At 28.7% G+C, this 26,141-nt stretch overlaps 2 protein-coding genes across 3 annotated transcripts in view; one reads left to right on the forward strand and one right to left on the reverse strand.

Annotated features, from left to right (window-relative positions):
• Positions 1-6,646, forward strand: part of LOC111635243 (dolichyl-diphosphooligosaccharide--protein glycosyltransferase subunit 2-like) — a 19,369-nt gene extending 12,723 nt beyond the window's left edge. For both annotated transcript variants that reach the window (XM_023380161.1, XM_023380153.1), the window contains 5 exons: positions 1,405-1,488; positions 5,935-6,030; positions 6,091-6,166; positions 6,240-6,376; positions 6,457-6,646. In XM_023380161.1, coding sequence (XP_023235929.1) covers positions 1,405-1,488; positions 5,935-6,030; positions 6,091-6,166; positions 6,240-6,376 — 393 coding nt within the window. In that variant the 3' untranslated portion in view covers positions 6,457-6,646. The remainder of the gene's footprint in view (positions 1-1,404; positions 1,489-5,934; positions 6,031-6,090; positions 6,167-6,239; positions 6,377-6,456) is intronic.
• On the reverse strand, positions 6,596-26,081 carry LOC111635258 (protein archease-like). The gene is made up of 9 exons (XM_023380172.1): positions 25,895-26,081; positions 22,883-22,907; positions 16,234-16,244; positions 10,036-10,067; positions 7,988-8,066; positions 7,029-7,111; positions 6,909-6,961; positions 6,814-6,850; positions 6,596-6,744 (listed from the first exon to the last, which is right to left on the reverse strand). The coding sequence occupies exons 1-9, from the start codon at positions 25,983-25,985 to the stop codon at positions 6,655-6,657; spliced, it is 501 nt and encodes a 166-aa protein (XP_023235940.1). The 5' UTR covers positions 25,986-26,081; the 3' UTR covers positions 6,596-6,654.
• Between the last annotated feature and the right edge of the window lie 60 nt (positions 26,082-26,141).

Raw genomic sequence — 26,141 nt, forward strand, 5'->3', positions numbered from 1 at the left:
TTGTTTTCAAACCCACAATTTTTTTACATGTTATTATATTTGTGTCAACAATAATTATACTACATTTTGATAGAATGAGGTGTTTGAAAAACTTCAGGGATTTTTAGAGTATGATTCTGTCTTACATGTAGTTTAATTATCTAAAAATTGTTTGGATTGTTGCCTCTTAAAAAAATACTTTAAATTTATATATAAATTTTTTCATCAACAAACTATCCAATGAATGGCTTGGAAATGTTTTAATAAAATCACTTTTAGAAGAGAATATCCACATCAGTAACATCATCAATTTTAAAAGAATTTGAAAATTGTAAAAAATTTACAATTTGTGTGAAATTTTATCAGTAAATTTGTAATTTTTTTTTTATTAAAAAGTTTGTAAATTTTGACATTTAATCATCATCTGTAGTATACTTAGTTTAATGTTGTTCATATACAGTATATATATATATTAGTATATGGATCTCTGATATGTTAATGAATATATGCTTGTTTGAAAATATTTTAATTATGTTATTTTTCTCAAAAATTTTTGAAAATTCTATACCCATGTTCTAACTACTAAAGAAAGATCACACCATGCTACTGGTCATGTAAAATTAGAAATTAGAACAATTGTTCAATGTAGGATCACTTAGAAAGACTGTAATGATTCCCCTTATCTTCTGTCTTACCAGTATGTTTTATAGGAGGAGATAAACAAATTGAACAAGTTTCCTTTATTATTATAATAAAATTTGAAGTGCTTCCAATTGATATAAATATAGCAGATTATCCCCAGACAGAGACTAAGTTCTCCTCCTTATTTTAATGTCTGTGTATATATTTTATTACAGAATTCAACATAATGTAATGTTATTGTAAGAAATTTGTACATTTCACACACTAGTTACAAAAGAAAAAATTGAGACTGATATATAGGATATATTTATCTGGAACTCATTCCCTTGAAATAAATATATTCTCTTTATGCTGATTCAACATATGCTGGAATCTTAAGAAATCTAATATTGGCATAAGAGCCAATATTAGATTACTATACACAAGCTATAATTTTTTTTGGCTGTAAATTTTCTTGTAAAATTTAAGTACTAAAATTTCTTGAAAATAGTTTTTGATAATTTTAAATATTATATTTTTGTTTTTACAATTTACATTCATTATCTAGTATTGAATAAAATTTAGTGTGGAAATTTGGTTAGAAAAATTTTTTTAATGTTTTTATGATGTTAAAAATAGTTTAATTTAGTATTTTTAAAAGTTACTTGTATGTATTAATATTTTATATCTGAAATCTTCTAAACATTGATTAATTTACCTGCTTTAGAAAAATTTAATTAGAAATTTGTGTTAAGTAAAGAATTCATAAATATTTTAATACATAATTTCAATTAATCATTTCAGAGTGAAATTATTTTAAGCTTTCCTCCTCATCCAAATCCTCCTAAAGCCAAAGAGAATCCTTATGCTGTTAAAGCAGAAATAAAAGTAAGATTTTTCAATTATTATTTAATATTCTTCATGTTTATGCAGTAACAGAATAATTTGTTTATGGCAAAATAAAGTACAATAAAAATAGCATAGATACATGCTTGTTATACTTAATATCAGGTTATTCTCTTTCATGTGGATGACTTGAAGTGGTGTATAATGTGTGGAAAATTGCTAGAATATAACTAAAATCTTTTAATTCACACTTTCATTGAAAGCATCATACTTAATAGTATGCAGTCTAGACAAAAAAATACCATCTTAAACCATTATTTTTGTTTTAATGTTAAAATGAACTGCTAATAAATAAAGTACAATATTGAAACAAACTCCTAAACTTCCTAACTGTTGAAAATACGAAATTGCTGCTGAACAACAATTTTTTTATTGGTTACTTTATCAAATAATAAGTGACAGAAATAAACATCATATGTATATAAGAATAATGATAGAAATAGAAGTAACAATAATCTTCCAGTGTTCAGCTAAATCTTCCAACAGTCTTATGGATAGAACGATGATGGCATTCTGGCATTCATAACGTCTTTTGTGCCATCACAAACTGTCATCTTCCCTCACAAATTTATTGTCTTAATGGTTTAGGAATGTTACATGTCTAAACCTCACATGTATATGATACAAATCATGTATACAGTCAAACCCCACATATAGGGTTTTAAAAATTAGCACTTTGTTGTAAAGTTTGCTTAATACAATCAATCCAGGGACTACTGGGAATGTTTGGGGTTGTCTTGCTCACCTAGTGTCAGGAAATTCAAGTCAATAAAAAAAAATAATAAAATATATATATTCCAGGATTAAGAAAAATACAGACTTATAGAGGGATATAAGAGAATGGGGGAAGAGAGTCAGCCTTCTTCATTGCCACTTTGTATGAACTACTGGTATTGAGCATGAATGGGTGTCAGTTGGCAAAATTATTAGAAACTTCTCAACTTTTCAGATAAAAGTTCAAATAGGAGTGCACATTGAAATCAATTAAAACAGAATGATACATAGAAAATGAATGAAATAACCAGAGGCAAGATACGCACGTATGTGTGGTTTCAGAAAAAAATTGATGGTAGATAAACATCTGCTCCAAGTAAAATATTTTTTTTACACTTTAAATGAAAGAAAATTTTATTTTAACTTGCAATTATGAATTTATCAAATAAATAATCCATCCATCACATAATCTGCAGATTAGCCATATGAAATTACAGTAAATTGGCAATCTGAGTCATATATAATGGAAACTCAATTACCTGGGGGTCTTTCAGATAATCCAGAAACTTGGTTGTGTTTTAGGTACCACATCAAGAATTGTGCATTTATAATTTATTTGCAGTATTTATTGTTTGACTACATTTGAAGATATATAGTAAATTTTGTGTATATATAATTAATTTAACTATTTTTTCAGCTGCATAGTTTGGTCTCTTCTCTTATCCATACCACAGAGACCAAATTTCATGTAACTGAAAATAATTTTTTTTTAATTTCACATTCATAACTTCTACTATATGAAGTTTTTTGTGAGTTGGCTAGCCTAGGTATTTTGAACCTGTTTTACATTACCTTGGTAACGAGACCTTAGTTTTCAACTTGACTTCAAAAAACAAATTGTATGACCTTTATCTTCTACAAAACATTATTAGGTATATCCTCATACAAAAATGAACACTAAAACAAAATTTCAAATTGAAGTAGGTTAACTCTCATTAGTATACCACTGTCTATTTTCTTTTTCTTTTTTTGGCACTATACAAGGGTGAAACTATTTTAAAATTAGAAAAATGTGTACTTCTAAAGAAGAGAAAATTCAGTATAACATGTAAATAAATACACTTCAACTCTATTTCTGCTTTAGAGGTGATCAAGTAAAATATGCACAATAAAAATGTTTTCTATGTACAGTCGAGCATCAATTATCCAAAACAATTCCGGACTGGGGTTGTTCGGATAACTGATTATGTATGAAAAAATATATTAATCTATCCCATTTTGAAATTTTTCTCTGTTGAATTTTTGTCAATGTTAATCTTAATGAAAATGTTTTTAAAAATAATAATAGTGATTATGGTATTGTTAAAAATTATTTCTTTATTTTGCACAAACAAAATAAATATATTGAAAAATATAACTTCCAAAATTTAATTATTTTTGTTTTTAATCTAGTATCAAAAATGTTCCGATTCAGTACGACACCCATCCTGACACAGTCCTCAGAAAAACACCACACAAAACAAGCAAAACTCGCTACTCATGATGGGAAAATTAAGCCTTGTTTAAATCTTGGCGCATCCTTAATTAAGTACCCTCTCATGGTCATGCCAGTACTGCCAGCTAAAATATGCACAGCAACAAAAATAATATTGGAGTAGCCCAAGACATTGCCAAATGTTGCAGCGCCACAGCACTAACAGAAATTTGAATTTGCTGACTGGAACGCTTTCAGTTGATCAGCATTCAGATAATCAAAGCTCTACTGTATTTTGAGACAAAGAAATCTGGTATTAATGACTGTACTTTTTATGCTTACTGATTTCATCAATATCAGTGATCAATATTCATCAATATCAATTACAAGCACTGTGAATCAACACAGTGATTCTAATTCTTTCTTTTGCTTCTTTAGCAGATGTTGCACTTCAGTCTCATTATGCTTTGCAGTTTTCAGCATCTCTTCTGTGTTCATTTCTTAAGAATTTTTAAATGATGCTGTTGCTTGAAGTTGGTTCAAAACATCTGTCAGCTCTTCTACCATATGATTTTGCTCTAATGAACTCTGAACTGATGGAATTAACCCTGTGGTGCTCCAACAATTTTGGATTGTTTCAGGTGTTACCCCATTCGAGAAACATTCAATCATGAAAAGAACATACTTTACTGAAGCAGTAACTGGCTTGTCATTGTTAATGCATTCAATGAAGCACTTCACCTGGAAATGTCTATAGCGTGCCTTAAAGCATCGGATAATTACTGGGTATCTAAGGGTTGAAGTTGAAGTATTCTTGTACGGTTGGGAAGAAAAAAATGAATTCTCGCATTACTCAACTTCTCTGCTTTATGGCATGGTGCATTATTCATCATTATCCTCCTCATGGTTCTGACATCTCATAGATTCCATTAAATGCTTTGAGCCAGTTACTAAATTTAACTGCAGTCATCCAAACCTTTCAATTATGAAGCCAATTCACATAAAGGTTTGGATTAAAATGCTTGAAATATTGTAGACATATAGTTTTCCCACTAACTGTTGTGACTCTTGTCAGATCCATCTGCATTTGTACAAAAAAAAACGATGTAAGTAAACACAAGATAGATTTACATGTCTTTTATGGGACCACAGGAAATTCTTGTTTGGCTGCAAGCAGTAATACAATCCACTTTCATCCACATTAGATAGTATGAGTTGCAAAATGATTATAATCATATCTGAGAATGTTTCATGAGCCTGATATCATACCTGACCATCCACTTCTGCTGTTTCACTGTGAAAGTCCATGATGCTTCAATTTTGTCAACCACTCTTGATATATTTGGAGTCTGTAATTAACCATCTGTCTTCCAAATTCTTTTGTTTCTTCTATGATTACAACTTCTTTTACATTTCCATACTTGGCATTAACTTGTCTAATCCAGATTACTAGGGCATCTTTAATTAAGATTCTCTTGTTTAGCAGATCTAAGATGTGTCCAAATGCATCTGTGACTGATTTTCATACACAAAAATGAAGTGTTCTCTTTGTATAAATAAATTTCATGTTTTTTCTTTAATCAAAATGACTGCTCATTTACTCACATGGAAGAGCAACAGATTTAAAAGCAGGAAGTGACGACTCCTTGCTACTTGCTGTGGGTGAGACACACTGAAAATTTCACTAGCATGATTAATTCAAAACTGTTTAGGGGGGAAGGAATTCCAGAAATTTTTACTGGCATTAATTAATTGAGTTGGCACAATAATTGGGGTTTTTTTAATGTATACTCAATATGGAAGATTTGTTGTTCATAAGTAAATAACTGACAAAATACAAGTTAACTGTTGTTAGTATGTCCCTTCATTTACTGTCAAATACCAATAAAATATTACAAAAGTTGTTTGGGATAATCATGTACTTAATATTTGCGATGTTAAAATACCAAGATGAAAATTTGATTTTTGTACATTATTAAATTCCTAATGCAGATAATAGCATCCAAAAAAGTGTGTCTAATAATAATTTATATAGACAGATTATTATTGTTTTATTTAGTTAAAATTCTTTCTATTAATTCAAAAAATAATCATGTGAAGAACTGTAAATTGTTGAAATTCCTTTTTATTGATATATTTAATATCAAATTCTCTCTCTCTGGTCAAAACCTTATTTATGATGATGTAATACATTGAATTATACTCTCAAATTTGTATTAATAAAAAAATATTTTTTTCAGCACATGTTTAGAGAACAAGAAAAAACACCTCCAGCAGTGGTTTCAAATACATTCTGTGGATTATTGCTAGTTCCTTTTTTGCTACTATTGATATTGGTAAGTTAGAAATTTATTATTATTAATTTTGACATGCAATAATATAAAATGGTCTTACAGTGGGGGCGAATGGGTGTCAATATCTCTAACTTCCCTTTAAGCCTGAGTGCCATAGGGTTTCATCTAGGATTAGCAGGTAGGCTATTTAAAGTATAAATGAACAAAAAAATAATACATTTATAATAATAATAATAATTTCTTTATTACAGCAATTTTTGGCTTATTTACCATGTTTTGGTTGAAGTGGAACATGTTTACCACTTTAAAATATCTGTTAGCGTTGGGTGTGGTAACCTTTTTATCGGGACATAATCTCCTAAGTAAACTGGCATCAACCAGAAAATAAGTAAGAAATCAATTGATGCACTTGTATTTTTTTTTTTACATATGTGGGTTTTTAAAGCTGTTTTTTTATCACAATTGCAGATTGCATTTAAACATGTTGAGTAGGAGAGTTGATGCCTTCCAGTGCAAGTTTTTGTTTGTAAAACATCACATTCCAGCAACTTTTGTGTCATATTTGAGTTGTTGTTATATCACCCAGCAGAGAAATGTCATTTTGAATTTTCTATACTGATGATTAAGTTGTTTCAAATAAAAAAAAAACAGAAAAATACTTTAATTCTATATGTCTATTATAACAAACACTTCGTGCTGATTTTCGTTATCGTGAACTTGCATATTGGAATAAGTGATGGCTTTTACTTCTGTACCCTAAAAAATATAGTAATACACATTAAGCTACAAGCAATTGTAACAAAAGAAATATTCTACTATGATTACCTGTGGATGTTTATCTAAATCAAATACTTCACCATATCTGTAAGAGAAGTTGGCATGATTTAAACTGTAATATATAGTTTCAAAAATTTTCTTACCCTCTGGCTTTAATCCTGAAATTTTCCCTGTCAAATTCTAAAATTTTTATTTTCTGAAATAAAATGAAAAATCAAAAACACTACATTATGTAAATTTAAAATTTACAGTTGTGTACTTACCCTAGGAATAAAAAAGGGCTCGGCACTAAAAAGAAACAAAAATTCATCCAGATAATGGAATAATAGACCTAACATATCGTCCGCTGAAAAATATAAATGAAAATAATTTATTCACATGTATGTATGTGGTTAACTACTGTTATATTTATTGCATTTTCTCTCAATATGATTTGAAATGAATAAAAAAAAGTATTATAGTTGGAAGAAGTTGATACTGTCTCCAAGCTGAGAAATTTTCTTTTGTCATATGTAATTAAGGTTCTTGAACATATGAAAAAAGGAGCTTTTTCAGTTAGAATAATGATGATATTGCCTATTGAGGTTTTTGGGAGTTGTGTTCCATGACTCCCATGAGAACACACACTATATTTAGAATGATACATCAATGTAATTAATTGCATAATTCTTTCTCTCTCTGGCATTGTCAAGAACATCTGTCATTACAAGGAAAATGCTTGTTGGATAAAGATCAGTTAGCTAAGGAAAATATATATTTTTTATAATAGTATGATGAAATTTTTCAGATTTCTTCTGATGTTATTTTAAATTTTCTCTTTTATCTAAGCATGGAATGGACACAAATTTATATAACAGAGTTGTTTAGGTAAATGCCATTAAAACATTAAAATCTTGTCCCAAGATTTACAGAATGCTTTTTTTGGGAAATTCCTCAACATGTTTATTTTATAAACTGGCTAACTATATCACTCAAAAATGATCCAATAATTCATGTTTTGAGAGGAATTAAATATTAAAAACTAAAAGTTAGAAATGCATTTCTAATGAACAAATCTTTATATAAGGAAGTGAGAGTAGAAATGGTCAAATTAATTATTTTTTTTATCATAAATAATGCTGTTTGCAACTGAATGAAAATAAATCTTAAAATTTTTATCAATTTGTATGAGAAAAATTTTAAATGTGTATTAGCAAAGAATTTTATTTCAAGTTGTCCATACCTTCAGCTTCTATATCTCCTGTCATCTTTATTTCTACATATTCTAATTCTGTCATATAACCAAACATTGCAACACCAACCTATAAAAATAATTTCTAGTTATATGTACTGATTTTAAACATATCTTTTCACTTATTACAGTATAAAATTAAAAATACAATTCAACTAAGACTATAGTTACAGAAGTACAAAAAAGGCAGATTTTTATCAAACAGCATTAAATTTATATGAATATGACAATTTATTTTCAAATGATTAAAGTAATGTATTAAGTAATCATGAATTAAACAAAAATAATTATGCTGAAGATTATCAAACAAATTACAGTCAAAACTTTGATCAAGTGCCATCATTTGGTTGCTTTCTAAAATTGACACTAAACCGAGTCCCAAATAATAAGAATTAAATGTCGTAATGAGGTATTTCCACAAGTTTGAGTTTTCCATCTCTCATTATTATTTGCAATACAATTAGTAATTCAAAAATACTGAGTTCATATTAAATGGAAAATCTCTTTCCCATAAATAAGTATTCATTTGTGCTTTAACAGATTTTGCTATATCACGGTTTAGAACATTTAAATCTAATAAAACAAACAAAATTTACATTAATACAAATATTCTAGTATTAACATGTATCAACCATAACTGGATAATTAAGATCTTTGTATTATGAAAAGTTTACAAATCAAAAATATCCAAATTGATGGGAAATTTGCATGCACAAAAAAGATATTAACTTTGCAATATTCAGTACAGATGATTTATATCAAAAGATTCCAGACCTTTCCAAAATTAGCTTATGTAGTTGGGTCAATAAGTCTTCTGACTCACATGGATGGAGAAACTAAACTATTACACTTTCTATTAATAAAAGGCATTTTTATATATATTTATTTTTCAATTTTACTCTGCATACTTTTTCTAGTGTGGACAAAATCCTGAAATGCCTTTTTGAAGAATGTTGGAGGCAGGGTGCTCAAAAATTTGGTCACCTATCAACTGACGAAAGGTATCAAATCCAAGTTTTCCTCCCAGTCTCTTGAAACAGACAGTGATCGTAGCTGTTTGGGGAATGTGGGTGTGTGCTTTGGAACTGTTTTTAATTTCTGACACAATTTGCAGACCTCACTAATTTTGAGTAGTAGGTGCTGTTCTGAACTGAAGGAAGAAATGACCAAATTTCTGAGCATTTGAAGACTTTGTCTGCCATAAGTGAAAGTGTGTGGTGCAATGTGGCTTTGTACTTTGTAAAATAAATGTATATTATATACATTTTATTAATAAAAGGCATTAATAGTTTTCTGTTTCTTCATTTATGAGTCTGAGGATTATTGACCCAACTATTATAATACATAATTTGTTGAGCCCTTTCTAAACTCATTATAAATAGGATGAAATCTATTTTATATTTGCTATCAAACCTACATGTCAAAGATATATCAAATGTTATTTGTTCACATATCCCCAAATGATGCCTAGTAATTTTCGGTCCCCTAAGGCACCTAAATAGTCTGCCAACACTAGGCTCCAGCTATCTTTGAACACTTGTCATGACTTTCACATTGTGTGCCTTTGACTATATTGACAGGAAAATTTTTGTTTTTGTTATTATATTGTAACAGATTCTCCAGACATATCCCCATAAATGTTACCTAATGTTCTGTAATGTAGGCCAAATTATATTTTGTAAAGATAAACAATAAAATTTGGTCTAAGCATTTATTAATTTACATTCAGACTCTAAGAAGCTAATCTGGCTCTAGTTGTTTAATCAATGAAATATGCATCATTTTGTTCAAAGTTTACTTCATATTTTATATTTTAAAAATGTCTTTTGTTATTAAAAACATTATTGATTAACTTCCAATTCAAAAGTTAAAAATATTAAAGTATTCATGTGCTTAAAGTAAAATGAATAGTAATTGGATATGCACAATACTGTTGTGCAGAATTTATTGACTTTTGTAAACCAAAATATTTAAATAAGAAAATATTTATAAAAATCAAATAAATCATACTTAGATTAAATAATTATTTTCAAATTTACCTGTTCAAATGCTTCGATCAGATCGTCTCCCCCTTCATATTTTTATCAAGGAAAATTTCGTTATTCTTTTTTGAAACAATTATTAACTACTATGTATATTTTGAAATAATTTTGCATTAAATATCATTACTAATTAATGTTATAAATTATGGTGTAAGAGTACAGGTGATACCACTCTCCATTCAAGGATGTTATGAAGTGGTTGAGATTATTTGAGTATCCACCAGATGTTGTGATGATCTACAAGTCCATTTTTTACCATTGATTACTATTAAATATAATTGTTACTTGTTCTATTTATAAATAGAACAAGTACAATGTAGAATAGAAATAAGTACAGTATATAAAAGAATTAAAAGAGAAATTTAAATTAAAGTGTNCTATTAATACATAATTTGTTGAGCCCTTTCTAAACTCATTATAAATAGGATGAAATCTATTTTATGTTTGCTATCAAACCTACATGTCAAAGATATATCAATTGTTATTTGTTCACATATCCCCAAATGATGCCTAGTAATTTTTGGTCCCCTAAGGCACCTAAATAGTCTGCATTGATTGTTTTGTTTGATAAGAAGTCTACCAACACTAGGCTCCAGCTATCCTTGAACACTTGTCATGACTTTCACATTGTGTGCCTTTGACTATATTGACAAGAAAATTTTTGTTTTTGTTATTATATTGTAACAGATTCTCCAGACATATCCCCATACATATTACCTAATGTTCTGTAATGTATGCCAAATGCAAATGATTAGGCCAAATTATATTTTGTAANTACAATCTAATTACACAGACGGCTATAGTTATTATTACTTTAGTTAATGAGTCGATTTTCGTAAGTATAGTTTTGAATGTCACATGTTTCACGTCATAAAAAAAAAAAGGTTTTTATGTAAGAATGATGTGAAACATACTAGCTCTTGTTTCATTATAAAAAAAAAAATAAAAGAAAAAAAAAATCTGTCACACCACAATAACTTTAATTAGAGATCTTTTATTAGAATGATGTACTGTTACGTTATTTTGCACGCTATCTTACTTCAATCACCCATGACTTGCATTTGACTAACATTAAGGTTTTTAGAGTAAATACAGTATTACTTTAAAACAGTATTATATTTAAGTTAAAATTGATGATAAAGAAATTTTCATTTTGTTTTTTATTAAAATTAATTTTTTAGGAGCAGTAATCCCATCTTTGGCTAGCCATTCACTGCCATTTTCTAGAACCATTTAAAGTTTAATTAAATTAATTTTTAAACATTTTTGTAAGTTTTTTCCCCTTTATAAAATTTTATACATAGGATCTCTTTACACAATAGGCTATATATATAAAATATATTTCAAAATTATTTTGTATGGAGCATTATTTTCATATAAAAACCCTGTAGAAAACTTAAAAAGTTGAGAATATTTAATTTAAATATAAATAAGAGTTTGAGTAATTGTATACACTTATGAATAGTATTGAGTAAACAAAGCAAGAATNCTACAAGTCCATTTTTTACCATTGATTACTATTAAATATAATTGTTACTTGTTCTATTTATAAATAGAACAAGTACAATGCAGAATAGAAATAAGTATATAAAAGAATTAAAAGAGATTTAAATTAAATGGTTATCTCAATAGAAGAATACAAAAATGGGAAAGTAAAATCAACAAAAAACAAGGGCGCCAACATATAATACGTAGCTTTATTTATTTCTTCAAAGAAACCTTTGATATAAAGGAGAGATTTTAACAAAGTAAATATAAAACTTGCTCCAACCTACAAAAAATTAAAAAAGAGAATACAAAAAATAAAGCCTGAACAGAGTAATAAGATAGAAGATACATATAGCACAGCAAATGTAGTCTATTCCATACCATGCACTTGTGAAAACCCAAAAAATTACATAGGAGAAATGAAAAGGAAAGCAGGAGTAAGACTAANGTGTGTTTTATGTAAGCAGTTCTGTTTGAACAGTTGGAGTAGAGAATATTGTAAGTTACTGCTAGCAAAACAATGCAAAATATGTAATTATTTTCGGTAATCTGACACACCTTTGGTCCCATACCTGTCGGATTATCAAGGGACAACTGTAAATGGTTATCTCAATAGAAGAATACAAAAATGGGAAAGTAAAATCAACAATAAACATCAACAAAAAACAAGGGCACCAACATGTAATATATAGCTTTATTTATTTCTTCAAAGAAACCTTTGATATAAAGGAGAGATTTTAACAAAGTAAATATAAAACTTGCTCCAACCTATAAAAAATTAAAAAAGAGAATACAAAAAATAAAGCCTGAACAGAGTAATAAGATAGAAGATACATATAGCACAGCAAATGTAGTCTATTCCATACCGTGCACTTGTGAAAACCCAAAAAATTACATAGGAGAAATGAAAATGAAAGCAGGAGTAAGACTAAAAGAACATATCACTGATTTGAAATATAGAAGAGTAAATTCAGTCTTTTACAAATAATGCACAATAAATAATTGCATTATTAACAAGGAAGAAGTAAGGATTTTACACAAAGAAAAAAATTGGTACAACAGAAAATTTAAAGAAAGTTTTGAAATTATAAAAAGCCAAAAAAATAATAAAAATTTAAGTATAAAGATTCACAAAAATTGATTAAAAATGTGAATAAAAAAAAGAGAGAGATTATTTTATTTTTCTAACATGCCAACGAGATTAAGAACTTAGTAAACACGGACATCACAAGTGTAAGCAAAATGCCATTCAGTGTAATGCTGGGAAATTTTAACTGTAAATATATGTAACTTTTAAGCAAGACGTATATTAGTTAACACCTCTTTCCAAGATATCTCAAAAAGAAACAGTACATTGTAACCTATCATAATATGAAAAATTCATGTTCATGTTTTATTAAGTAGCTGACAGAAGAGGGACATATGCCTGAAATGTGTATCGGCTCATAAGATATTCCTGAATAAAGATTGATGTAAAAAATGCCCGATGTCTGTCTATGCACCTAGTTGTGACAGAAAAAACAATTAAATTAAATAATTTAGAATATTCTGGAAGAAAAGAAAAGAAAATCGGTCTTGAGCAGAACTCAAACCTGCAACTCCTGCTGCCCAAGCTTCCAGTCTGATATTAAATATAGGACCGGAAGCTTGTTAATTAAAGGTGTCTGTTATTTGGAATTATCCTTTAATGTAATTATATTTCCCATTAAAACCACCAATATGTAATGTGTATAAACATTTGGTTATAATTTTTATACACTGCTGTAGAAAAATGAGGTAATTAGCAGTATGTTTTTGGTCTACAATTTAAAAATATTGTAGACCTATAAATTCCCAATGTTGTCATCTTTCCTTAATCTCGAGAATGGAGTTAAATAGATGAAAGACAAGACTAGATAGGGAAACCTTAGGGGCAGGAGGCCCCGATTAACTATATAAGAACTTCTGATGCAAACTGGAAGTCACATTATTTCAATTCAAAACTTTTCCTTTGAAAGAGTTAACAGATGACAGGCATGACTCCATTGTTAAAAGAAAAGTATGATGTACAGGGGCAAACCACTACTAATTAATTTGAGGTGACCACTACTATAATTAAAAACTGCAGTTCAGCATTGTGATGATTTCACAATAAATAACTGCTCGTTAAGTTATGGGTTTGGTTAAATAGTTTATAAACTATAATAAAGATAATTAAAGGACTTTTTCAAGGTTGTTTGCTGTGTTTAGAAAAGTATGATGGGCAATTTGAANTGTGTTTTATGTAAGCAGTTCTGTTTGAACAGTTGGAGTAGAGAATATTGTAAGTTACTGCTAGCAAAACAATGCAAAATATGTAATTATTTTCGGTAATCTGACACACCTTTGGTCCCATACCTGTCGGATTATCAAGGGACAACTGTAAATGGTTATCTCAATAGAAGAATACAAAAATGGGAAAGTAAAATCAACAATAAACATCAACAAAAAACAAGGGCACCAACATGTAATATATAGCTTTATTTATTTCTTCAAAGAAACCTTTGATATAAAGGAGAGATTTTAACAAAGTAAATATAAAACTTGCTCCAACCTATAAAAAATTAAAAAAGAGAATACAAAAAATAAAGCCTGAACAGAGTAATAAGATAGAAGATACATATAGCACAGCAAATGTAGTCTATTCCATACCGTGCACTTGTGAAAACCCAAAAAATTACATAGGAGAAATGAAAATGAAAGCAGGAGTAAGACTAAAAGAACATATCACTGATTTGAAATATAGAAGAGTAAATTCAGTCTTTTACAAATAATGCACAATAAATAATTGCATTATTAACAAGGAAGAAGTAAGGATTTTACACAAAGAAAAAAAATTGGTACAACAGAAAATTTAAAGAAAGTTTTGAAATTATAAAAAGCCAAAAAATAATAAAAATTTAAATATATTCACAAAAATTGGTTAAAAATATGAATAAAAAAAGAAAGAGATTATTTTATTTTTCTAACATGCCAACGAGATTAAGAACTTAGTAAACACAGACATCACAAGTGTAAACAAAATACCATTCAGTGTAATGCTGGGAAATTTTAACTGTAAATATATGTAACTTTTAAGCAAGACGTATATTAGTTAACACCTCTTTCCAAGATATCTCAAAAAGAAACAGTACATTGTAACCTATCATAATATGAAAAATTCATGTTCATGTTTTATTAAGTAGCTGACAGAAGAGGGACATATGCCTGAAATGTGTATCGGCTCATAAGATATTCCTGAATAAAGATTGATGTAAAAAATGCCCGATGTCTGTCTATGCACCTAGTTGTGACAGAAAAAACAATTAAATTAAATAATTTAGAATATTCTGGAAGAAAAGAAAAGAAAATCGGTCTTGAGCAGAACTCAAACCTGCAACTCCTGCTGCCCAAGCTTCCAGTCTGATATTAAATATAGGACCGGAAGCTTGTTAATTAAAGGTGTCTGTTATTTGGAATTATCCTTTAATGTAATTATATTCCCCATTAAAACCACCAATATGTAATGTGTATAAACATTTGGTTATAATTTTTATACACTGCTGTAGAAAAATGAGATAACTAGCAGTATGTTTTTGGTCTACAATTTAAAAATATTGTAGACCTATAAATTCCCAATGTTGTCATCTTTCCTTAATCTCGAGAATGGAGTTAGATAGATGAAAGACAAGACTAGATAGGGAAACCTTAGGGGCAGGAGGCCCTGATTAACTATATAAGAACTTCTGATGCAAACTGGAAGTCACATTATTTCAATTCAAAACTTTTCCTTTGAAAGAGTTAACAGATGACAGGCATGACTCCATTGTTAAAAGAAAAGTATGATGTACAGGGGCAAACCACTACTAATTAATTTGAGGTGACCACTACTATAATTAAAAACTGCAGTTCAGCATTGTGATGATTTCACAATAAATAACTGCTCGTTAAGTTATGGGTTTGGTTAAATAGTTTATAAACTATAATAAAGATAATTAAAGGACTTTTTCAAGGTTGTTTGCTGTGTTTAGAAAAGTATGATGGGCAATTTGGAAACAAACTGGGCACTACATCCTTAGTTTGTTGAGGAGTTTTATAAGGAGCATTGATGATTTCCTTTCCAACTATGTATACTCTCCACAAACAAAGGATGTGTTGTGAAGCAAAATGCTTTTCACAAATGTCATAGAGTTCGGTCAGTTCTCATAGATTGCCCATGTGTTGTGTTGCAGTAACCAAATAAACCATAATTGGTCAGTTCTTGATCTGCATGCTGTATTGCTTGTTTACATTTTTAAACAATTCCAAATCTTTTGGTGCCTTAAATACATTTATTTTTTGTTTCTTTGTATAATAGTTGCCTTATTAATTATGCGTGCATTTAAAAGGCATGATTTTGTAAGAATTTCTTAAAAGCACTGTCAAATGAGGTGTTAGTAAATTGTAAACAACAGTACAAAATGGACTTTATAAATAGACAAATATAGATAAGATGGTACTTGATGGCGAATGTCTGAACTACGACTACATTCCTGAAAAGTTTTTGACAGTCAAATAATAGTGTAAGAATACAAGTGATACCACTCCTATGTTATAAATGATAAATTACTACAAAGTTTTCTAAAGAATAACAAGAAAAATCAATAATAATTTATATTTCTCTAAGTGACCTTAAATCAAATTGTTTTATTTTCAGTGGGTTAAGGATACATGCATGTAACCTGCAAAAATAAATTCAAATTATTAAATCTTTTAAATAATCTGATCACTGTGTTACCTGCTTACATTAAAGATTAATTAATAACAATTCAGATCATCATCATTAATATCCATGATAATGTGTTCTTTGAATGCCAGAGAACAAAGATATTCTAAATGTTTTAGTTTATCACAGCATTATTAATGGGATGAGAAAAAATCTGGATTGTTTTTAAAGCATAATATTTTATCAAAATATTGGAAGTAATTATAAAATATTATGTATTATTTTAAAAGAAATTTTATTTACAATAGTATAGAATTTAATGAATATCATCATATGGCTTATGGTTGGCGACATGCTGTAAGTTTGTTTCAATAGACTCGCAACTCCTTTGGATGGCCTTCTTGACGTGTCAACTGTCATGAAAGTCTGATTCTTTGGATCAATTGTGTGGTATTATTTGCTCGCCAACCTTTCTTGTGTACTATTTGTGCCAAATATCCAAAGAAATCTTCAATTGCCCAGCATTGTGGCAGATTTAATGGATTATGTTCTTTGGGTACAAAAGGAATGTTTTTGACTTTGAGGAATTCTGTGTTCAAATTTGAGTAGTGAGACGAAGCTTTGTCAGACCAAAAGATGGAATTGTCATTTTGATGATGCTTGTTAAGAAAAGTGATTAGAATATTCTTTAGACATTCATTTGGTATGTGCTAGAAACCGTGTATGGCATTTCTTAAAAAATGGCTAAGCAAAAGTCATGCCATACATTGTCATTTCACCAGAAGGTGAGATGACAATGTATGGCATGGCTTTTGCTTCAAATTTCTTCTTAAATTTGCACTTCAATTCGGAAAGTGCTTGATTTTCATTGCTTGCACAGTAAATTTCATTTCCTGGCATTTGCATTCCAGAGAGAAAGAGAATTATTTCTTGTCATCCAAAATGAGCATTTTGTTTCCAAATTTCTTACAAGCTATCTGCATTGCATTTGGATTTTGGCAATTTCTTCAGCAGTGTACTCTGCAGTGCTCTTCTTCTTCCTTTTCTTTATGCCCATTGTCTTAAATGTCTTATCTATGCATGTTCAACGACAATTTAACACTTTAGCTGCCTCCACCTGACTAACTACATCTTTGTTGTCAAACATTTGTTGCAATGCTTGACATTTGGTTTTTAGCATTAGTAACACCTGGATTTCTTCACTTTTTGGCCTTCTTTTCCACATTCCAGGTATTTCAGACTTCTTCAAAATATCATAATTTGCTATAGTCATTGCTAAAAAATGCTGCACCAATTTTTTTGAATGGTTTGCTTTATTTTCGTACATTTGTACAACTTGCTCTCTTAATACGTCCTATTTTGAAGCCATTTTTCTGAACCGATTCACGAATGTTTGAAAACTTCGTTTGCTGTAACCAAACATGTTTAATGACATAAAAAGATAATTTTAAAATATTTATACCAAAAGTTTTCAAAAGTTATGCTTTAAACTCAGTCCAGAAATTTTTTCTCTCACCCTGTTATATCAAAGATTAAACAAATTAAACTAACTATTTTGCATTAAAAAAACATGAAATTTAAACAACTAAAATATATCCAATATTTGTTCTTTTCATTCATAGAACAATAATCATAAGAATGATAAATGTTTATCATAATAAATGAATAAACTTTTATACAAAGTTAAATGAAACTTGGCATCATGTTGACAATTAAATAGACAATAATGCCTCTTTTAGATACCACAATATGCTATTATAGCAAACTCATATACAAATTTGTACGTTTAAACTGATGATGTTCGAGGAAAGCTGAAAGAGTTTTTTTTTTTAAATTAATAGTCATGAATATACAAATGAAGCATTATAATCTATTCAATTTTCTATTATTTTTATTTCCTCACTTGATTTGACTTTTTCATTATAACTTCAATACTATTTACTAAACTGAATAAGAAAAATTGTTTTAAAATTACATTAATTATAGATAAATTCTTTAATTGAATCCATCCTTTGCAAACTGTCAATAAAAGATATAATTAGAAGGACCAGTGCAATAAGTGTCTAAAGATCACATTTTTATAGTTTTGAGAAAATGAAGAATAAAAATTTTTAATTGAATTGTAAATTTTATATGCATTCTTAGCAAACTACAAATTTTATAACTTAACTCAGGTACTGTACTATACATAGACAATTCATATTTTACTGAAATCATAAAAAAACAAGGCATATAAAAAAATTGCAAAAGTTAATTACAATTACATATGATTTTTAAATAAAATAAAAGTATCATTCTATGCATTTAACAGCGCACAGTTTTTCAAGCAGATTTGAGTCTTGCTTGATAAAATGGTAGGTTAATCATGCCAATATTATCAAAATAGTATTAAATACATGTATATTTGTGAAGGATTACTGTGTTTTGTTTTAGGTTTTAGATTAGATTTCTTACATTATCTTCTAACTAAAATTCCTTATTTTGAATATTTTAAGATATTTATTTTGTTTTTCATTATTATTAAAAATTATAAACAAAATTTTAGTGACTTTTTATCATTTTCTTTATTACAAAACATAAAACAGAATGAAATATGGATTATTGCATGACATCTATTTAAGAAGAATATAAAGTTTTGATGAATAATGTTCAAATTTTTATTAAATACAAGAAATTCTCAGGAGGGCTACGATTACCAAAAATAGTAAAAACAAAAAATTCTTGCCAGCAAAAGGGTTAAATAAACTAGATAATAAAAATATAGAAATGCAGCAAAATAATATTCATATTTTTGTAACAGACTTATTTCGTAATAAAGTAAAAAATCTGCTGTTAAATAATACTCATACAACAAGATCTGCAATATTCATACATTTTGATGTCAGAACCTATCTGGTAAGTAATTCCCAGTAATAACCCACTAAATTCATTTTGCATATAGTTGTACTTTTAAAAAATTCAATAAACTTTATTAAAATATAAAACATTTTGCTATTTTTTTTAATCTTTTATGCATTAGTGACTGCATCCTAACTGTACATTATATGATATTTTTCTCTGTTACACCAATTTTGGGATATTCTGTAGCATTAAACTGCACAAACCTAGCTTTAGAAATACCAGAAATTGCTGATATGTGGGTCAAGTCAACTTTTAAACTTAAGCTTGAACAATTTGATTGCTATCTTTTAAATACCATTAGATCTGAGAGAGTTTACAATAAAGTGCACAATCAAATGTTTTTTTTTTGGTTTGCAGAGTATAATCAAATTCACACAGAATTTGGGATTATTGATATGTTGATGTTTGAGTCATTCCTCCTTGAGTATTGCAAAGTATTGATTAGTGATGTGCTGGATCGTTAAAAATGTATATGTACGGATATGGATACAGATATGGATCATTAGAGTCTAGATCCATGGATACAGATATGGATCTCAACTTTTGTACTCAGTTGGCACCGGTGCATGTGACCTTGGACCAATAGTTGACGCTTTGCGTTAGTAACACGACGTGTTTTGACTTGCACTGTGCGTGTTTTTGTTTATAGTTTAGTGTGACACGGAATAGCGGAGATTATGTTTGTATTTTTGGAGAGTGTTGAGTTAAATTAAAATAAAAACAATGTCGACAAAAAACTTTAGTAGTGTAATATGGAAATATTTTATGATAGTAAATGAATTTTGCATGATAAAATTTTTGCAATGTGAATGTGCCAAATAAGTGATTTTAAGAAATAAAAAATTATTTGAATTGAAGTTATTAGTATTTTATTGCTACCTATCTTTAAAATTTCATATAAGTAACGAAATTCATTACAATAAAAGATCCATTAAAGATCCGCTAAAAAGTAACGGATATGGATACGAATACGGATCTTTTTTCCCTCGGATATCCGCGAATACGGATATCCGGCACATCACCAGTATTGATAAACTGGCATCATACTATGCCCCAGAACTGTATATTAAATTTCTATTTTATCAAATAATTTTTTTGAAATATGTAGTTGGTCTAAGAATATTAATAAATATTTTGTTTTTTCAGTTTTACTCTTCATAATAAAATCTTTCAGACAGGTAATAATAACTTTGTTCGGTCCTTCCTGAGCAGAATTTTCTGTGTAAATATATAGTAGATTGTTGTTTTGTTTGTGTTTTGACAACAAATACTCCCCAAGTTACAGAACTATAGTTGTCACAGATACTCATCCTGGATGTTAGTAACAGGGATGAAAAAATTATTCTGATAATCAAACATATTAAAAGAACATTTTCACTTTTCATATCTTTGCTTCAATTTATAAGTTGTTTCCGAAAGCATCATGCTTTTCAAAGGAGAAGTTCTCTCACAACCTTTAAATTTCTAAATTTTTCTTCCTCTTACTTATTTCAGCTTCTTTTAATCTGATTATTAAATCTGCAATTCTTTCATATATTTTTCCTTGGAAAGCCAAGATGTACAGTATATTGAATTAATCTATAAAAAGTTTTTCTAAACATGTTGCTGTATGAAATTCTCTCATGCTGTTGAACAAACGATCTGTGTAATTTAGCTACATTTAAATCAGAATCAATGTGTTTACACAATCTATTTTCATAATATGATTATCCTGCTGGAAAATCAGAAATATATTTTTGTATTTTGTTTAACAAATCTGATTTGATTCTATTGAGTTTAACATTGTAATGTTTGTGAAGATCTTTAGGGGATGCATTGCTTACAAGAATTTTTACAGCTAGAATCACCTTAAAACTTCCACAACCTACTTTGCTTTCAGCAAAGTAGGTTGTGGAAGTTTTAAGGTGATTCTAGCTGTAAAAATTCTTGTAAGCAATGCATCCCCTAAAGATCTTCACAAACATTACAATGTTAAACTCAATAGAATCAAATCAGATTTGTTAAACAAAATATGAAAATATATTTCTGATTTTCCAGCNTACCCCTACTTACCCACTGCTCATAACACATCCTAACAGTTCTATCAGAACGGTTCAGATGGCGGCCAATCCGGCAGTATGACCATCTTCCTCTCAATCCAACAATGCGACCTCTCTTAAACTCACTTAACTGAGTGTAAGGCTGTCGAATGCGTCGTAGAGGCATGTCTGTCACTCAATGAAGTCAAAACCATGAATAAAAGTGCAGAACATATGCACAAGTCGTCACAGCGTGCACCTTTATACCAGGCAGCGGAAACATTTTTTCCCCTCTGGTGGCGATATAACATAAGAACCTACTCTCAAAAGCTAATCATTTACATATCTAGCTAAGATGATGCAACATATCAATTTTTATTCAGATCTAACAAGTCCTTCATGGTGCGTTATTTTTTTTGTCGTCCAGTGTATATGCAGAAATAGAAATATGTTGTAACAAGCTTATACAAGGATTTTTCGAAGTAATTCTAACTCAAATTTATTACTTTCAAGCTAATATATTTGATTAAGATGTACTTGTATACTGTACAATAGTGTATTGAAGATACAAACATTCAGTATGGCTTCTTTCACTAGCATAAATGTTCTTATATTAATATTTGACTGACATTAAGGTTTTTAGAGTAAATATTACTTTAAAACAGTATTATACATAAATTATATTTATTACTTTAGTTAATAAGTCGATTTTCGTAAGTATTTTTTGAATATCACGTGTTTCACGTCTCATAATTCCGTCTGATGACAATAAAAACTGATGTGAAAAGAAACTGGATTTTATATATTATAAAAAAAAAAATAAAAGAAAAAAAAAATCTGTCACACCACAATAACTTTAATTAGAGATCTTTTATTAGAATGATGTACTGTTACGTTATTTTGCACGCTATCTTACTTCAATCACCCATGACTTGCATTTGACTAACATTAAGGTTTTTAGAGTAAATACAGTATTACTTTAAAACAGTATTATATTTAAGTTAAAATTGATGATAAAGAAATTTTCATTTTGTTTTTTATTAAAATTAATTTTTTAGGAGCAGTAATCCCATCTTTGGCTAGCCATTCACTGCCATTTTCTAGAACCATTTAAAGTTTAATTAAATTAATTTTTAAACATTTTTGTAAGTTTTTTCCCCTTTATAAAATTTTATACATAGGATCTCTTTACACAATAGGCTATATATATAAAATATATTTCAAAATTATTTTGTATGGAGCATTATTTTCATATAAAAACCCTGTAGAAAACTTAAAAAGTTGAGAATATTTAATTTAAATATAAATAAGAGTTTGAGTAATTGTATACACTTATGAATAGTATTGAGTAAACAAAGCAAGAATAAGAGAGGAATGTTGCACTTTCTTCTCTAAAATAAAGCGTCAAAGAAATGGAGAATAAAGTCGAATTCAATTTAGTTTTATGTATAAACAATAATATATCCTAACAATAATTTTATGAGACAATATAGTTATTTAAAGAAACGTGACTGATAGACATGATGTTTTTTGCATCAACTATTAACACAACTTCCACATTCTACCGGAAGTTGAAGAAGGTCCAATCACATGACTTGCCTCAGGTTTTGTTTACTTTTAGACATGGTCAATATGTGATCAAAATTAAATTTAAGACACTTTTTGCACTATACCCTTCAATTATTTTTAATCTTTTCATAAAGAAATTATCTAATTTAAAAAAAAGAGTACTTACTGAACATCAGCTGGGTGATCTAAATCTGAAATAATTGTTTTAAATTAATCTCTTTTTCTCAACCCAATTCAATTATTAATGCCAAATGAACTTATTAATTGGGCTATAACAAAGCTAATTTGAAATTAGTCTTGTTAAAGCCTGATTAATAATCTGACAGTTTGTTTGGCATTAACTAACTAATTAATTTTAATCTAAAAATTGAAAAAATTAATTTTATTAATACATATTAATTTGGTTATAGAGTTCTTATACATAAGACTGCATCCTTGGTCTCCAACTTCGAGAATATCTTAACAAAAAATTTAAAACAGAAGATGAATCAGGCATGGATCTGATATGGTAAGGCCTCCTTAAAATCTAACTTAATAATGTAGAGCTTTCAAAGATGCTGTCCACGTGTCTGACATTTATCTGATTTTTTGCTAATTCTTCCAACTATTTATCTTTAAAAGTGTTGTTTTGTTTTATACTTTGTTTTAATAAAAAAATTTTTCAAATTTTTTGAGGTAGTTTGATGGTTTTCTTTCAAAAAATATAATAGCTTTTTTTCAAATACACTGGATTTGTTTCCAAGAAGCAATTATAAAAAAAAATATAACTGTTAATTAGAAAAAATAACTAATTAAAATGTTGGAGAAGCAAAACATATGTGCATAGTAAGTAAAATGCAGTTTTATTTTGTCAATATGCCATACTGTAAGGGACATAAAGGTCAGGGAATTTGAACAAAGTGGTCAGGTAAAGTCATGGAAATTAAAACAAAAATTTGAGTAGGAACCCTGCACATGCAACTTTTACGAGAGAGAATTTGCAACAATTGGCATTTTAATGAATACCTTCTCCCTTTAGTCAGCTAGTAGTGAAAAGATGAAAGATAAATGAAATTTTAAAAAGCTTATTCAAAATTCTAAAACATTTTCAATATTTCTCTGACACACCTGAGGCACTGTCATGGCACACCAGCTGGAAAACACTGGGAGTAACAAAAAGAGAAACACTCTGCTGTTATTTGAGTCTGACAAGTAAATAAAATTTAGGGACTCAATTAAGGTGTTGTGCAACAGTTGGTAATAATTCTGAGTTTAAAACTATATTTTATTGTCTATTTTGTGTTTTATAATTTACAGTTAATCAACAAATAGTCCAGGCATGGGCAACCCGTGGCCCACATTGCATTAAATGTGTGTAAATATATCAATTTCCCAGCTTAAGGAGGTATGCAGAAAAAATTCAAATGTTATTTTCTACAACTTATGTGTACTACAAAAGTCATGTCACTACTTATGTCACTACAAAAGTATGTGAATAGTTTTTCTGCAATGAATTTAGTAAAAATTAAAACAAGAAACCAGCTAACAGACACATTGAAACTAATTTAAAACTAGCAATGACTAATATTTAACCAAATATTTCTGATATATTACATTTACATCAGTTCCAGAAGCTAAATTAAGTATACCTATACTAATTTATAATTATATATGAATAAATAATTGTGATTTACCGACATTTTTTACCCTCTTTTTCTCTTGTATGCTGCCCGCATCAATTCAAAAGTTTTGAAATGCAGCCCTAAGTAGAAAAAGGTTGCCCATCCCTGAAATAGACTATATATAATGAATGTTCTTCATTGCACAATGTCTGTGCAGCATCCTCCCTTTCTGTGCAAGAAAGTTCATTTTTTTATTTGTTAATTAATACATGTCCTAAAGGACAAGAAAAAAGCAACCCTAAAGAGCAATTCCTTAGATTAAAAACAAAATAGCAAACAAGAGCATGCATGCAAAATGAAAAAAATAGTAAAACATACAAAGTAATGATGCTGAAAAGAAAGAGAAATACAAAAAAAAATCAACCAGTTAAAATACAGAAGAATACAATAGATAACAGTAAAAAAAACTTTGTTAGTATATTACAGTTGGCAACTCTAACTGTAATAGTCTTACAAGATTGGCTTCTTGACAAAAACAGCCAGAAATTTCAACATTGTAGTAATGTCTTCTTCAAGTAATATAATCTAAACACATTCTATATTGCCTGAAGATGATTTAAAACAATATCAAAGGTACTAGCATAGCTGTTTTTTGTTAATATTGAAGTACTATAATGCCAAAAGAGCGTTTTTAATGATTACACAATTTCTGGCATTGAGTGTTTTTCATTTACAAACCTCTTGACCTCTTAAATATTTACTATTACAAATATTAGTTTAATAAAATCATTAAAATAATGTGAAAAAGACAGTTTTGAGTTGAGCTTTAACTAGAGAAGTTGGACCTAAATGGTAGTAATTGAACAATTGAATAGTTTGTAAAATTCAGTGACAGAGGAATAAGATGCACGGCACTAGAAATTGCTAATTATGTAAAAATACAGCTCTGAATGAGGTGGTTGAAACCTTTTCAAATCTGTAGACCATGTCCAAAAAGTAAAAGTCAAAGGAACTGATCATTTACATATGACCCTTTGCAAAACATACCCTCCAAAGTCAGTATATTGTTAAATATGCAATAGGTTTAACAGATTGCATATCATGATTCCAATTGTGCCCCTGTGATCAGTGCAATGGTTCTTGCTTTATGAGCTTTTAGCCAACTCTAGTAAAGTGGAAAACAATTCCAGATTTTTAAATTTTACCATATTTTTGAAGATCTTCAAAATTTCTGATAGACTGTTTTCAAGGGCTATATCTCACAGAGAGTCACACGTAGGCCATCGGTTCTTACGACTTTTCTCACTATGGGCATGATCTACAGCTCCTGAGAAAAGGACGCCTTACATTCGAGTAAACACGATATAACCACATGGCTTTTTAATACATCCTACGTGATCTTTCCTCACAACTCTTCAGCCCTTCCTTTCACTAAACTCCAACACATGATTTATGGATAAACCCTATATTTACATATAATTAATAAATGTTTAAAATCTACTTGAAGATAAAATCACACAGAAAAGTAACAATAATAAGGATCCGACGGATGATTTTCATAAAAGGTTAAGACTTACACTCATATTTGACAGGAGGAATATATAAATCATCTTCAGTTAAGTCTTTCAAAACCGTTAAAGTAACGTCTTCTAAAGTATCGCCTTCCATTATTCTTGTTTACCAAATATAACAGTAATCTTCTTTTCTATACAAAAATTATAAATATTTCATCATCATGAAGAAACACATACACGTGGTTACACAGTGCCCCCTAGTGTAAAAATAAAAAATAAAATTAAATCAAAACAAAGATATTTTCAAATA

The sequence above is a fragment of the Centruroides sculpturatus genome, unplaced genomic scaffold (assembly GCF_000671375.1).
Source record: "Centruroides sculpturatus isolate CEXI.00-Female unplaced genomic scaffold, Cexi_2.0 scaffold108, whole genome shotgun sequence".
Taxonomy (NCBI): Eukaryota; Metazoa; Arthropoda; class Arachnida; order Scorpiones; family Buthidae; genus Centruroides; species Centruroides sculpturatus.